The sequence below is a fragment of the Meleagris gallopavo genome, chromosome 3, assembly GCF_905368555.1.
Source record: "Meleagris gallopavo chromosome 3, MGAL_WU_HG_1.1, whole genome shotgun sequence".
In the NCBI taxonomy this organism is placed as follows: Eukaryota; Metazoa; Chordata; class Aves; order Galliformes; family Phasianidae; genus Meleagris; species Meleagris gallopavo.
In genome coordinates this window covers 61,176,126-61,190,409 of record NC_139406.1, presented here as the reverse complement: position 1 = coordinate 61,190,409, position 14,284 = coordinate 61,176,126, and the positions used below count along the sequence as shown (strand labels likewise).

At 36.6% G+C, this 14,284-nt stretch overlaps 1 protein-coding gene across 1 annotated transcript in view; it reads right to left on the bottom strand.

Moving 5' to 3' along the window:
• The window catches only part of PREX2 (phosphatidylinositol-3,4,5-trisphosphate dependent Rac exchange factor 2), a 177,327-nt gene that overhangs the window by 114,074 nt on the left and 48,969 nt on the right, over window positions 1-14,284 (bottom strand). The window contains exons 2-6 of the mRNA XM_085221224.1: window positions 10,859-10,930; window positions 10,662-10,784; window positions 8,877-8,981; window positions 5,926-6,027; window positions 4,034-4,195 (exon numbers count right to left, since the gene is read on the bottom strand). Of these exons, the coding sequence (XP_085077350.1) occupies window positions 4,034-4,195; window positions 5,926-6,027; window positions 8,877-8,981; window positions 10,662-10,784; window positions 10,859-10,930 (564 nt within the window). The remainder of the gene's footprint in view (window positions 1-4,033; window positions 4,196-5,925; window positions 6,028-8,876; window positions 8,982-10,661; window positions 10,785-10,858; window positions 10,931-14,284) is intronic.

The following is a 14,284-nucleotide window of genomic DNA, read 5'->3' as shown; positions in this document are numbered from 1 at the left end:
TGGATGGGAAAGAAGCTGAAAGGGACAGAAGAGGAAGGGTATATTATGTGAAAGCAATGCCGATTCTACATCTGACGTAAGCACTCCTCTCCAGAGCATCCCGAAAAACATCTCAAAGAAGGACATGATGGGCTGCACATAGGACAAGCATATCTATCACACAATTCAAAGGAGGATGAAAACTGTAGAAACCGTTTCATGAAGGATGCATCTGCACTTTAAACAAGGGTTTTCAGCAGGAATACTCAAACTAGTTTACATGCAGGCCATTAGGATAACTCATTTACCCAGTTCTGAGCAGCCCCTTTCATGGAGCTAGTTCAAGGCTACAAGTTAGAGGACACCCTTGTCCTATAAGCAGGAGAGGCTACTGACTCCACAGCTAAAACTGAACAAACTTTTGGAACAAATATTACCAACTTCTTCTGAGACAAACATGCTTTCATTAAATATTTGAACTCAAACTATCAAGGAAATCTTAAATGTGAGCAATTAGAAAGTGAAAAGTAATTTGCTTTAATAAAATTTTCATGAAAACATTTATTATATATACTCACTGCTTGCAAGTGAAGATCATACTGTTGCTCACTGTAGCACTGCTCCTATGCTACAACTCATGTATTGATATGAAGTACCAGCAATTAAAGCTGATGGGGTATTTTTAGTGAAACCAGAATTCTTATAACCTAGTTTGTCCTTCATCTTTCTTACAGAGTCATTGAAAACCCCAAATATCTTTCTTTAGAGTAGTACTTAATATAAAATAAAAACACTAAAATACATTGGAAGGAGAAAGACTGTATACAAGAAATTTAAAATATTCCCTTTTTATCCTTAAGTCATTAAACACATATCTTTGATAGTAAAAAATGTCCTTTACTACTATGTAATCAAAAGCAGTATTTGTTGGTTTCAGTTTTTTCAGACGTTACTTATCCACATATTCTGAGCAAATTTCATTCAAATATGAAGATCTGGTTGTACTGATTCAGTAGCCATCTATCAGTGATAAAGGACAAAAATTGTACTTATTCCCTTACATTTCAGTACTTGCACGTATGCATAGGAAATAGAAATAAACCAGGAAAACGGGCTAAAACTTCTGGAGTTTAAAACAGAAATCTCTATTAAAATGCTATTTGAGACAGAATATCCCATGCTATTGTTAATAAGTCAGCCTGTGAGTCACACTAGGCTGTTCTGGTTCCAGCTTAGAACGAACAACAATTTTATTTCTTCTTCCATCACTGAAACATCCACGCAAATTTTACTGGCGGGCTCCTTCAGCTGCTGAGCCATTCTCCAGCTGAGACAGCCACCTACACAAGTTCTGAATTCAGGCAAATAAATTTAACCACTTAGAAAATTTTGAGTATATTGACTTTCTCATTTAATTTCCTTTCTTGAAGCAGATGTTCCGTTTTTCCATGAATCTGTATTTTTGTTGTAACAAACACAAGCTTCATTTTATGACACTTATGTATAGGAATTCAAGCCATGCTTTGATCAGATTCTTAAAATAGTCTTTTTTCCCCCCCTTCCCTTCTAGTTGGGGCCAGCAATGTGCTAAGCATTTCCTTCTGGAAGGAAATCTCCAACAAGTTTCCTCTTTATTTTTAGGCTATGCAGAAAACCAGATGTTTATTTAATTAAATCCACTCTCATACATCGCATTCAGAGAGATTTCATAGTTGTTGTTTGGATTCATTCAAAACATTGCTAGTTCTTATGAACGCTCTGGAATTCTGACCATTTCAAGGATTAAACATATTTCATGCTTGCAAAGGATGTGCCTATTAAGGCCAGGGCAGTTTTGCCAGATTGGGCACCCTGTGGCTGCCATATGATAACATCAACCTGATCAGCTCAACTACAGTAAATATCACATAACTGTTCTGAAAACAGATCTTAAGACAATGGTATTCTCTCAGAGTTCAAACATAAGTAAAATTCTAAAATTAAATCTAGGGAAAGAAAATCAATGTTGGAAGGAAATTACTATGTTACAGTCCACAGAACACATTCTGAGCAGAGAGTGAATTCTGTGTTTCGCATATAGCTATTTTTGCTCACTAATGTGTATCCAACAGCAAACATATTTACTACTGTAAGTCTTCTTAACGAGTGAGAAAAAGCTTAATGCAGGAAAGTGGATTTGCTATTCAGGGTTAGAGGTTTGAGAATAGTTCTTAATCAACTTACATAACTAATAATGCATTGAATTAATCATACTCTAACTTCATAATGGGTGTGCTTATTAGGATGTATTTGACATAAACATAACACTCAAGGCACCAAAAGCAAGTAGAACTTAATAATTGCAGTAGAAGACCTAACTGAAAATCTGACAACAGAAGGAAGAAAATCAGTGATAGGCAATAAGAACTTAACAAGTTTATCTTACCTTAAAATATTAGTAACATAAGTACTTAACTTGCCATTTAGCTTGCTGTTGCCTCCTCTATGACGTTATCACAAAAGTAACATGCATTTTAATGTTTACATGTAATGTTTTTAAGATATAGCTGATGGCAGCATGGTCAAGCTAATTGCAAAGAAGAAACTTATTTTTATGATGTCTAAACAAGCAGCTGTTAAGATATTTACTACTTTCACATAAGATTTATCTCTCAATAATAACACTTACAGCTTTATTTTATTTAGGTCCGTCTTAAAAATCCTGTGAACAATATCCTGGCATGAGTACAGATTTCATGTCATTTATTGTTCATCTTTAATGGACTGTTTTGTTTTGAGGCTGACTATAACTAATGCAGTTACACAGAAAGGTTTGACTAAATAGAGACTAACAGTTACAGAGCTTCTGTACTTGCTAGGATCCCGCTTCTCATAGCACAGTGAATTTTCATGGAATGTGTTACAATGCCAGTCTCAAGCAAGACTATCATGCCCTAAGGTCTGGGATGAGAAGATTTTTCTCCCCCAAATCATACCTAATTACAGCAATGGAAGAGCTGCCTTTGAAAATGTTGCCACATGAAAAGGAAAAATAAGTTATATGTTTCATATCCTACAGTGTACTGAAGATACAGGGAGAATTTTGACTGAAGTAAAATCTGTTGTTGAATCCATACTTAAAATAAATAGGAAATTTTTAGAAAAATAGGAAATTTCAAAGCAGAGATGAGCTCGAAGGTACTATACAAACTTTGTTGCCACTGAAAAAATGCATCACAGACCCAGTCTTAGCAACAGCCAACAGCAGGGAGATAATAATGCTATGTACAGACTGTTTTTCCTCTCTTCCATTTTACTTATTAGTATGAATGTTTACTTGAAAGCTGCCTATTCTTGTCAACATTTTTGTTATCATACTTCCCGTGGAACTCTGTCAGTTAAAGTTCAAGCAGATCCATCTCAAAGCTTTCTCTGATTCAAGGTCCCATCCAAGCCTCTAACCCTTTCTTTTCTCTGTACTGTATGAAGGCCATTTCCCACTTCATAGCTAAAAGATTAGATCTCACTCTACCAGGCTAGCATTCAAAAAATACATTTTCCTCTCTATCTTTTCCAGAAACTAAATATTACACAGAGCAAAGAATCCTTGCCTATATGTATCAGGATTAGCACAAGATTTGAGGGGACAGTTTTGGAGATAGCACTCATGACCACTTTTACAGTGAGAAGCACATGAACCTCTCACTATTAAGGGTTATCAGCTTTCAAACTGGTCACCAATCTTGCCAGCAGTTAAGCTGTTGAATCTTGGCAGGTAGCCAACATGGGTGATTAACTGAAGGTCTATTATCAGACTGGACAGAGATACAGAGGTATTAATTAGGATGAGAAGTTAACTCATTGGACTAAATGTAGATGCCAATCAGTGAGGTTCTACATAGCAATGCTCAATCACGGACAAAACAATTTGCAGTGTAGAGTCTAAATAAAAGCTGTCATTTAACAGAAGTGAGGAACTCACTATATCTTCAGGATTATAAAACCTGTGCAATACATGCCTGTTGAAAATTGATAAATCTCCCTCAATGCAAAGTGACACATTTCGTGACATTACCTCCCATCCTTCAACATGAGACTGCCATTCTTCCAAAAACTCTAATTTCTCCATTTGTCTCTTGGCTTCATTTATGTTGGAACAGACAGCTTTCATGGCCTGGAGGGCTTCCATTAATGCTGCATAGTCACTATGCTTCCTTGGAGTCCGCTTCAGTAACTCCTATTAAGACATTAGAAGGAAAAAAAAGAACTTGTCTTTGATCTCTAAGTGAACATTAAAGGAGGCTTAAATTGACCAGGATACAAAATCAAATCATAGACACGCTTCTTTCACTAGGTGCAAAAGTAATAAGCCCTCCTGCATTTTGTTCTAGTAGGAAACTAAAACACAGAGAAATAAATTACTAATAATAAAACTAAATCACTACTTAGGAAAAAGCTTCTATTTTTGCTACTTTTCTCACCTTCTGCATGTTAACATTTGTTGTTGTTTTTAAATACTGTGGGATGGCATTGTTCAACAACAAAGATAACAATTCTGCATTAAAATGTTAGTTTACTGACATTAAAATTAACACCTGCTTTTCCTGCAACTCAGGACAAAAAAAAACCAGCTTCTTTATCTCCACTCTATTGTTTAATCTACTGTAACACAAGGGAGCAGTGAACAATAGTTTCGGTGACTCACCAATTTTGTATGGCTACTGGCAATAGCAGCCGTACCGAAAAACAAAAGTGGAGTTGCCTGTATTCATTGAAGATTTCCTATCTCAAACTACCAACTCCCCTTTTACAGCTCAGCAAAGTGCTGCCTTCAGTGCACATTCTGACAGAAGGTTGGGTACGTTCTTTCAGAAGCTTTAGCAAGTATCCTTAACAATGCCACCAGCACACTCTCTCAAAATTTATTTTACATAAATATATTCATTTCAATGTGCCACTAGTGTGATTCATTAGTCAATTTCCCTGTTTTGTCTGTAGATCCTCCACTGAAAAAATAAAATATAATTTTAAAATAAGCCAAAGGAACTATAAAACCACAGTTATCCGAGATGATTTAAACTTCACTGTAATTGTATTAACTTGTTTTTTTAAAAAAATCTTTATTTTAGCGTGTTTGCTTTTAATCTTTTATGTTAGAGCAATGAAATGCATATGCCTTCTAAGTGGCAATGTTTGAGATCTAAACTCATATGGACTAAAAAAATATAGCCTAATAATCACAACTAATGCAGAATCTGCTCTTGCTTTCTCTCACAGTTTGAAATAATAAACAATGTTAACCTCAAATTTGTTAAGCATAAATGTGTTTAAAATATCTGCTTTCCAAAAGATCATATTATCTTATTTCCCAGCATTAGAAAACTGCAGTAGCTCAGAGACTTGAATATCTAATGCTTATCAGCACATTTAACAGTTTTCTTTAAGTATTAAGCCGTAACAGTAAGGTAAGCCTAAACATGCAAACACATTAAAAATACATTACACAACATCTTATTGTTATTCTGAAGTGTTTCTTTAAAATCATTTTCATATATATTTTTAATTTACCATTTTATGATGGTAAATTAGATTCAGCAAAGTATGTTGGTAACAAACTCCGCTACCGCAACCATTTTAAGCAAAGAAAGATATGGTCAAACCCAGCTGAAATCAGTCTCATTAAACTCACTTGAATGCCTCACTTCCACTCAACAATGAAGAGTCAACTTCACTGCTACATATAAAGGAAAGCTAATAATCTTTCTTGAGCCAAACTCCATGCTTTTAATACTGATATCAGAAGTCTTGCCATTAGCTTTAATGAACACAAGTCTGGGTGCCATATCTTATTGAGATTATTCACTCTGAAGGGAGATAGTTTCCACTGTTTCACTGAAATACGCTTGGCAACCAGTTTCATAGGAGAGTATGAAATCCAGGATAAAAAAAAAAACAACTGAGAAGTACCTTCAAAAGAAGAGGATACTTGCATATTCTCTGTATTGGTGTTACAAGATATCCCTCCAATGGTACATCTGTGTTCTTACGTCCTCCAAGGAGCATGCAATTCTAGAGTGCAAACAGTTTCACAGATTAATAAATCCTGATAACATTACAGTTTGTCAAAGGATCAGTTACACTAAAGTTCAAGAGATGAGTCCGCAATAGGCTTTAATCTCCATTAAACATCAAGTTTCTATAATATAGGCAGTTGCTTTTAAAATTTACAAAAATGAAGACAAGAGCATGCGCACACAGTAATAACTAACCTATATGTAAATCAAGTATGTGAAGAGAGAGATTTGCAAGACTATCACTGGAACAGAATTGAACACGTGCACAGACAGGTACATAGACTATCATCCATGACAAGGAAGCTGCAGTGGTGTCATGCAGTAATCATTATGCAGGTAACCCTAATTATCTTCATCTAATCCAATTAAGAGTGGAAAGTTATGTAAACACTTACAATAAGAGGCAATAAATAAAATGCTAATATCCTTTCACATGCCAATAACAACAACACAGAATTCAGAGTGATCATTACAGACGCTGTTTGAGGTAGAAAGTAGTACGAAAAATGGTTTTATGGATTTCAATATGGTCATCCTGATACAATAAAGGTCTACTGTTTAGATGTTTGTTTACTTAAAGATGATGGGCACTGAATAAATATCCATAGTCACGGGCTAAGGAATCTGTGACTTTTGACAAGTTTCAACACAGGAGCAAAGAATACTTGAAATACTGCATGGAAGCACCCATGAAAAAGCAGCTGAGAGAGAGAGAAAAGAATTAGGGCAATCTGAGACAACCAAGTCTAAGGGGACATCACAACAAATATTTGAAATTGCTGTAATCAAACTGCAAGTGCATAAAGATCTACAGTAAAAATGAATATTTTATCAAGATACCAGAAGGAATTGACATGAGATCAACTATGGCTTCAAAGAGCAAGATGTCTAACATGAAAACACTAAACAAATGCACTTAAAACACAGATGATATTTTGATACAGGCCACTAATCTGGATGCAGATCCATTGTTGGAACAGAGGTTACACAACTGGGTGACTGCTCCACTCAGCATCTAACTCACAATGCGTGTGCCCAACAACCAGTACTGCTATGGGGATCTGTACATCCACGCCTAAGACTCTGCTCTGTATCCCTGGTCAACCACTTTCTGCCTTATCCTAAAGACTGCTTTATCCTGAAGTACCTAACTTAACCTACCAATCAAAAAAGACTGATGAACCTGCTCAAAATAATGTGAACTACAGGTTTATGTAATGTCTGTCTTTATATTTAAAGGCACAAAAGTCTGGTTTTAACTCCAAGTTATTTGTAGATAATCACACCTCTAAAGACCTGTACTGTTCTGTCTGGCTAGAAGGATTCAATTTTACTTTCAAATTGAATAGTCAGAGATTCTGTTCTTTGGGTTAGATTGTTGTTGCCTATTCTACAGGTGCACCCCAAATGCACCTGTAGATAAACTGCTGTAGAAGCCTTATGTGTGCCCCCAGGAATACATGGCACTAACACATGAACTGCCACAACTGCACACTTGGCTTTCTTTATCTCAAAACAAGCTCTTTGCAATCTTTCTTCAGATCATTTTGTTTTTTGTCTCTTTAGTCAGCATTCACACCTTCTTAAGTTCAGCCAGGCTGTCGCCAAAAAAAAGAATCATGCGTGCAGCTCCTCAAGTAGAGGAATACGTGTCAATCTCTGAGGAAACAGAACAACTCTGAAGCTGTTTGTTGTTGTTGCTGGTTTTTACTGTGAAAGGAACACTGTAGAATAAGAGACAGCAAAAAAAGGCAGATGGTGCTTCAAGATACCCTGTGCATCCATGCAATAACAAAATTCCCTGGCTGTAAGTTAATGCAGATAGGAAAAGAGGCAGTACCTTTCCCAGACTTACTAAGTTACTCTAGGACAATTTTACCAAGAACTCTGACAAGAAACAGCAGCAGTGAAAGTCTAGAGTGTACGAAAAATTAATAAATAAATATTGTGATGTAACGACATCTGTTAAGCTTTGTTGATAGTGACATTTGTTCAAGTTCGCTCGTAGTCCCAAAACACAATAATTGGATTTGATCACTGAATTCTGAATTTCAGTATCTTATCCGCGAGCACCTCTCCAAGTGCGTAAGTTCCAACACAGAAGGCCTTGCACTTCAAAGCTGACCTCGTTATCACAGGATGCAACAAAGGATAATGCAAAGTCATTCCACACTGAAATCTTATTTTAACAAATAATGTCAACAATTAGGAAATTCAGTATTTATATGGAAACTGTTTCTGCTGTGGAAAAATAATGAGGTCTGTCATACTCAACATTTTAAAACTCCTCCTTCACTGTCTTGTAAAGTTGAAGACTAAATATGTAGAAGGCTAGGTATTGTTTTTTTTCTGTTTTTTTGTTTGTTTGTTTGTTTGTTTTTTAATCTCTGTGTCTACAATCAGGATGACTACTCTATGAACCATAAGAAAACATTTTACTGTTCAGCACAGCCTCGACTACAGTACCAGTATGTGGACATCATCATCAAAAGTTCTGCACAGACTTTCGGCTTCTAATTTCATTTCTTTATCCTCTCTGTCCTTCCTCACACAACTTGATCTATTCTTTTCCCTTTTTAGAGAGACAGCTGGTTTTACACCCTTTTCTTCCTTGACCAGCAAGATCAAGGCATAAAGCCTAATGCTGTGTTATGCACAGATCCAAGGGCAGCTGATGTACACAGTCCCCTTTTCTGAAAACATCACCTCTAGTTGAAACTACTCGCTGATCACTTGAAGGTGTTATATAGTTTTTACATGGTGGAGACAACAAAACTAGAAACTCACTACCAAATTAAAAAAAAAAAAAAATACTGTTAGAACATCAATTGAAAGTTTACTTACCAGAAGAAATGTCCGCACTGTTCTTATTTTGTTGAGGTCAAGCAGAACTTTCTGTGCCTTCTCATGGTTACTGCAGTATTCATCATAGATACGAAATTTCTCTTTCTATAGAAACAAAGAAATTTTTCTTCAATTGCCGTTTTGATCATTTTATTAATAAATAAAGCACAGAAATCACAGTTTTGAAAGCTGGTTAACTAACACAATCTTTGTTTTGGAAGGTTATCAATCTCTCCTACATTTACTATTTGAGCTCCAGCCTTTCTTGTCCTTTTTATTTCTGCTTTTAATTAGAATAGTGAACAGTCTGGAAGCATCTCTTGGGAATTCCCTGAAAAATTTCAGAATTTGGACTATCTACAAAACACAGGATAAAAAAGAAACAACACACCACGGCCACCAACAAAGAAACACCAAGGAAAATGCACAATTAGTATGTTAATTGTTGGCACTGTTATCTATTTTGACTGCAAACATCTATTTGCAAATGTCAGCCATGCTTCCATCGAGTCAAAAACTGATGTTACTCAATTTCCACTAACCATTAATAATTTTCTCCTCTCACAATGAATAAACAAAGATTCAGCAAATAAATGGGACTCTAAGCAAAGATAACAATGACATCTACACTTCTCATTAGGTCTGGGACTTAAAGTAAACTAACTTGCTTTAATTCTACAGAGCTTTGCAACAGTGACATCCTTGTTTTAAACCAACAAGAAAAATAATATGCAAAGAAGACTACTACTGAAGAACTTACAAACATGCTTGTGGAGGTACCGGAGTTATAAGAAATAAAACATCTTCACAGCAAAGAACTATGGAAATATCTACCCAGCAATTCTTCCCTAATTATTCAGATTTTTTTTTCCTAGAATCTAAGGGCAACGTAAGTAAAGTCTACCATACTTTACCTTTTTCCTGGTACCTCCATCGCACATGCTGGCAACAGCAAGCTACCCCCACACTGCAGGGCTTGCTGTGTCAGTTTGGGCTGAGATCCCTTTCAAAAAAACCCATTACCCTATGTGAATTTATACCAAACAGAGCTCTCTCAGGTGAAAGAGACAACCCTTGGGATCCACAGGTGCCATTGGCTCCTCACTTTATAACCAGTTACAGTGCCATGGGACACAGCAGTGCTCCACCAGAAGACACCAGTGCCGCAGCACAGCGCTCTGTCCTCTCCCGCAGCCTCAAGCACCAGTGCCCCAGCCACCACTCTGCTCTTGGGTAATCTCTCATCCAGCAGGCCACAGGCAAGTACTAGACCTCTGACATTATGTTTACTACTAAAAAGCAGTTGTAGGTTTCTGTTAGGCAAAAAACTTAAAGCCCTGCTCTGTTTTCAAATACACTTTTGACTCTTCGAACTTAAAGGCCCTGAAGATGAGTTCATGTGAAAACTCTGGCAGCAGATACAAATATAGACATTTGCTTGGTACAGGTTTAACATTTACTTCTCTCAACTGATTTTTTCTCTTCATTTAAAAATATATATATATATTTTACAAAAATATAAAAATAAAAAAATTAATAGCTACAAGAGGCATTACTGCTACTTCGTTGAATATAAAAAATGAACAACAAATTGCCCATTTTATGTTCCTCCTTCATTTTTTCATCCCCCTCCTTTTCTGGGGGATGACAGTAACCAAGAGATGACCTCAAAGTACTCAACATTATGCAACCAGGTCATATTTTTTCCTCATCATTACATTAATTAACAGAGATGGTCAGAAAAGGAAAAGAAGTGAAAGAAAGTTATAATAGAAGACAGCATACATAATGAAGAAAGCAAGTTCCAACTTCATGGTGTGCGCTGGGTTCTGGCTGCAAACACTCCTCCACGAGGGACAGGAAGTTCTTGTGAACTGCAAGAATATCTTCAATATTTGAAAACAACATCTGCAAAAGAATAAAACACAGATAAATAAAAAAACCGATACAAAATAAAACACACGTGCAATTAGGAGACTAACCTTAACTGTCTCTTCTGTGACATTTTTATCCACTTTGGCTGCAGCACACTGGATCATTCGGTGAAGGAATGCCTGCATGAAATAAGACAAATAAGGAAGCAGTTATTTCAAGAACACTCAAATAACGTTTGGCATTTTATGCTTACAAATCGCTTCCTAAATTTCTTACATTTTGGATATAGAGTTACATTAGAGTATTATTCTGAATCTGAAATAAGTATTTTATTTATAAAACATTCAGGAGCTCTGTTATCCTAAACATGATGTAAAAGCCTATCTCAGTAGAGTATAAAAAGAGTTAAGCAATGAAATATTAATGAAGCTGAGAAACGGAACATTCTCTGAAGTACAACTTCCACCCTGCATTCATGTAACAATCAAGCAAGAGCAAAATGAGTCATTTTCAAAACCTAGTTCAAGCACTTCACAAATTTACTACAGGAAAAGCCAAAATGAGCCTTTAAGTTTCTAAATTAAAATCAATCTGGAGATACTATTATGAAGTGCAGCATTTACCATAGTAACCACAAGTAAGATTTCTGCTGTATTAATAATCAAACCTATTGTAAAGATGATTGGTTTAAACAATTCATTAAGCAAAACCAGGTGCAGCTGACTGTAAACATACACTTCCTCCTTCCCAAGAATATCATCTTTGGGGATCAAGTAAGTAGTAAATAATATCACTAGCAAAATAACAAGAGTGATTTCTATTTCACATTCAGTAACTGGAAACAAGAAGAGATGTACAGTCTTTCCAAAATAAATAAATCGTATTTCAGATACAAAGGCTATCATTATTTTTTACAAATTCGTTCTATTGCAAAGACTTTGGTACATTCTGAAAATATCTACACACTGTGGATGAAGTCTTACACTGATAATCCTTCACAGAGACACGCATATTCTTTACCCATTAAAAACTGGCATCACAAAAGCACAAATGTCCTGTCTTTCATAACCGTTTAGCTCTGAGCCACTGTGCATTGTACACTGTATGAGAACTCATCTAAATTCTGGCGTGGTGCAAATTCCATAAAAGAGGCAATAAATAACCCCTGTGTGGAAGGGTAGAAGTCACAGCATCCCTATCTGCTGAAACTTCAACATTTTCATGTGCAGTGATCCTTTCTCTGCTGAGGACTGTGCAACTCTGAACATTTTTATTACTGACGAGACAAAACTAGTTATCCAGGACATAAACAAAATTAAGTTTGGACTACTGCCAGTATATTATGTTTCATACCACTTTCTACACCAATGTAGATTTTCAGCTTTTTAAAATCTCTCTTTTTCCTAACTATTAGCGCTTTCTTCCTAGATTCATTGATATTTTAAAAAGCCATTAATTCATTTGCAACGCTGTTGGTGGACAACAGCCTTTTATATCCTTCCATGCTATGAATATCTGCAGGGGTTACGGCACATTTGTGTGTATTGACTGTACTGTGCAGAACCATTCCCACACGTACTGAAAGCCCGTTAAGCTGTACGACTTGAAATTCACTTTTGAAAGCTTTCACAAAACCAGTCAACAGTATTAAGTACGCTTTCAAATTGAAAGGAAAAAGAAAAAAAAAAATCATGAGAACTACTTCTAACACTGAAATCTTTCTCTGTTCACATTATTTCCCTATAGACCATGCATACTGCTCATCAGCATTTATTTTATCCCAGAAGATCTTCATTTCCCATGACTATGAAGGAAGGTGAGTTTTCAGCTGGATGAGGGTGAAACTGAGAAAGAAACTGATCTGGGAGCTGGGGCATTAGTTTTTCCTGAGTGATTCAAGATGCCAGCTGAGAGTCATGAGGTCAACAAGAGTATATATCAACTGCAATAAACAGATTCTCCACTTATCCAAGCAGAACTGTCCCAGACCTCTTATCTGCAGAGGTTATCAGAAAATGGCATCCAGAAAAATCCCAGCTCTCAGGAGCCCAGACGGAGGTCACTGAGGAAGGGAAGCCTGAGGTGACTTTAGCTCTTTCCAGCAACTTGGCACAAATTCATATGCTTTTCTCATACAGCAGGAGCGGTGCAGCCACAAGGCTTGTTTTTCCTAAAGATTTGACAGCACTTGTTCCCATCAGTGCAGATCTACTTCCTAAAAAACGATTAATATTGTGTCCCACAAAGCACCGAATTCTTCCATGCTTGAAGTACTGCAAAACCACACATGTTGCAAAGCAATCTGAACAACTGCACTTCTTGTAGAAGTATGGTGAGAGAGAATTCAGGGCACAGTGGGTAGGGAGATCTCCATTGGTCTTCACCTACAGTTGAAACCTCTGGGTTTTCACCACATTTCTCTGATGCCCAATGCCTTACCAACACCCCTACTGCAATGTGGAAACATCACTGGTTCCATGCACACATCATCTCTCCGTCCACGGCCTTTGCTAAGAGGACAGCTGTCATCAGGCTGGAGGATGGAAAAGTTACTGCTCTTGCTACAGTGTTAAACAACCTTAAGCCCTCACAGTGACTGTGGAAAAATAAATGTCTCTGAACTCATATGAACATGCAGTGGGTCTGAGAGAGGGATGACTATTCAAAAGACTCTGGCATTATTTGAACATCAAGTGAGAACAGCCAAGAACAACTCTTCAAAAAACAGTAAGCAAAAAAAAAGAAGACCATTTGTAGAGAACTTTAAGGAGAAACCCAGCATAAAAATAACAAACATGAAAAGGAAAATATACAGTGATGCCATTAAACTACTAAGGAGTTGACAGCTGCTGAGCTGGCAGAAAAAAAAGTTTAGAGAAAGTTTTGAAGGTTTTTTATGCATTAACAACCACTGAAAAGAGCACATCTAGGAGAAAAAAAAAAAAAAAGAAAAAAAAGAAAGAATAAAGTGGAGATCTCATCCAATTTATGACTCGCTAAGGAATCAATTAAAGTCAGAAACTCCAGTGAAACAGCACAAAACATTCTGCCGTAACTCCAAGTCTGCTGCTCAACATCCAAACTCAGTACTGAACACCACAGTACATGAAGGAGTAGAAAATAACATGAGTCACAAGGACACAGTTAAGTTGTCTTAACTGGACAATTTAACTGATGAGCTGGAGCAACTGGAATATGCTCATCAAAAAATAAAATTAAAAAAGCAAAAAATCAGCTGAAACAATGTAATTTCACTTACCATGCACACATGTCAGTAAATCATGACTCATCTTGGTTTCCTGAAACATATTACACATCTTGCTGAGGTCAATTCACAACTCATCAACACATCTGTGTAGGTCTAAGCCCAACAGCAAGCATAGAAAATAAATCCCCGTGGGTTCCAGGACTCCAGACCTTTGTTAGCTCACCTTTCCTAACACTTCCCAAGTGGATTCCAGAGTTTCCCTTAATTTACCTTCAATTTCTAGCTTTTCTCAAGGAGCAGTAAAGCACTATCGTTGACACAACAC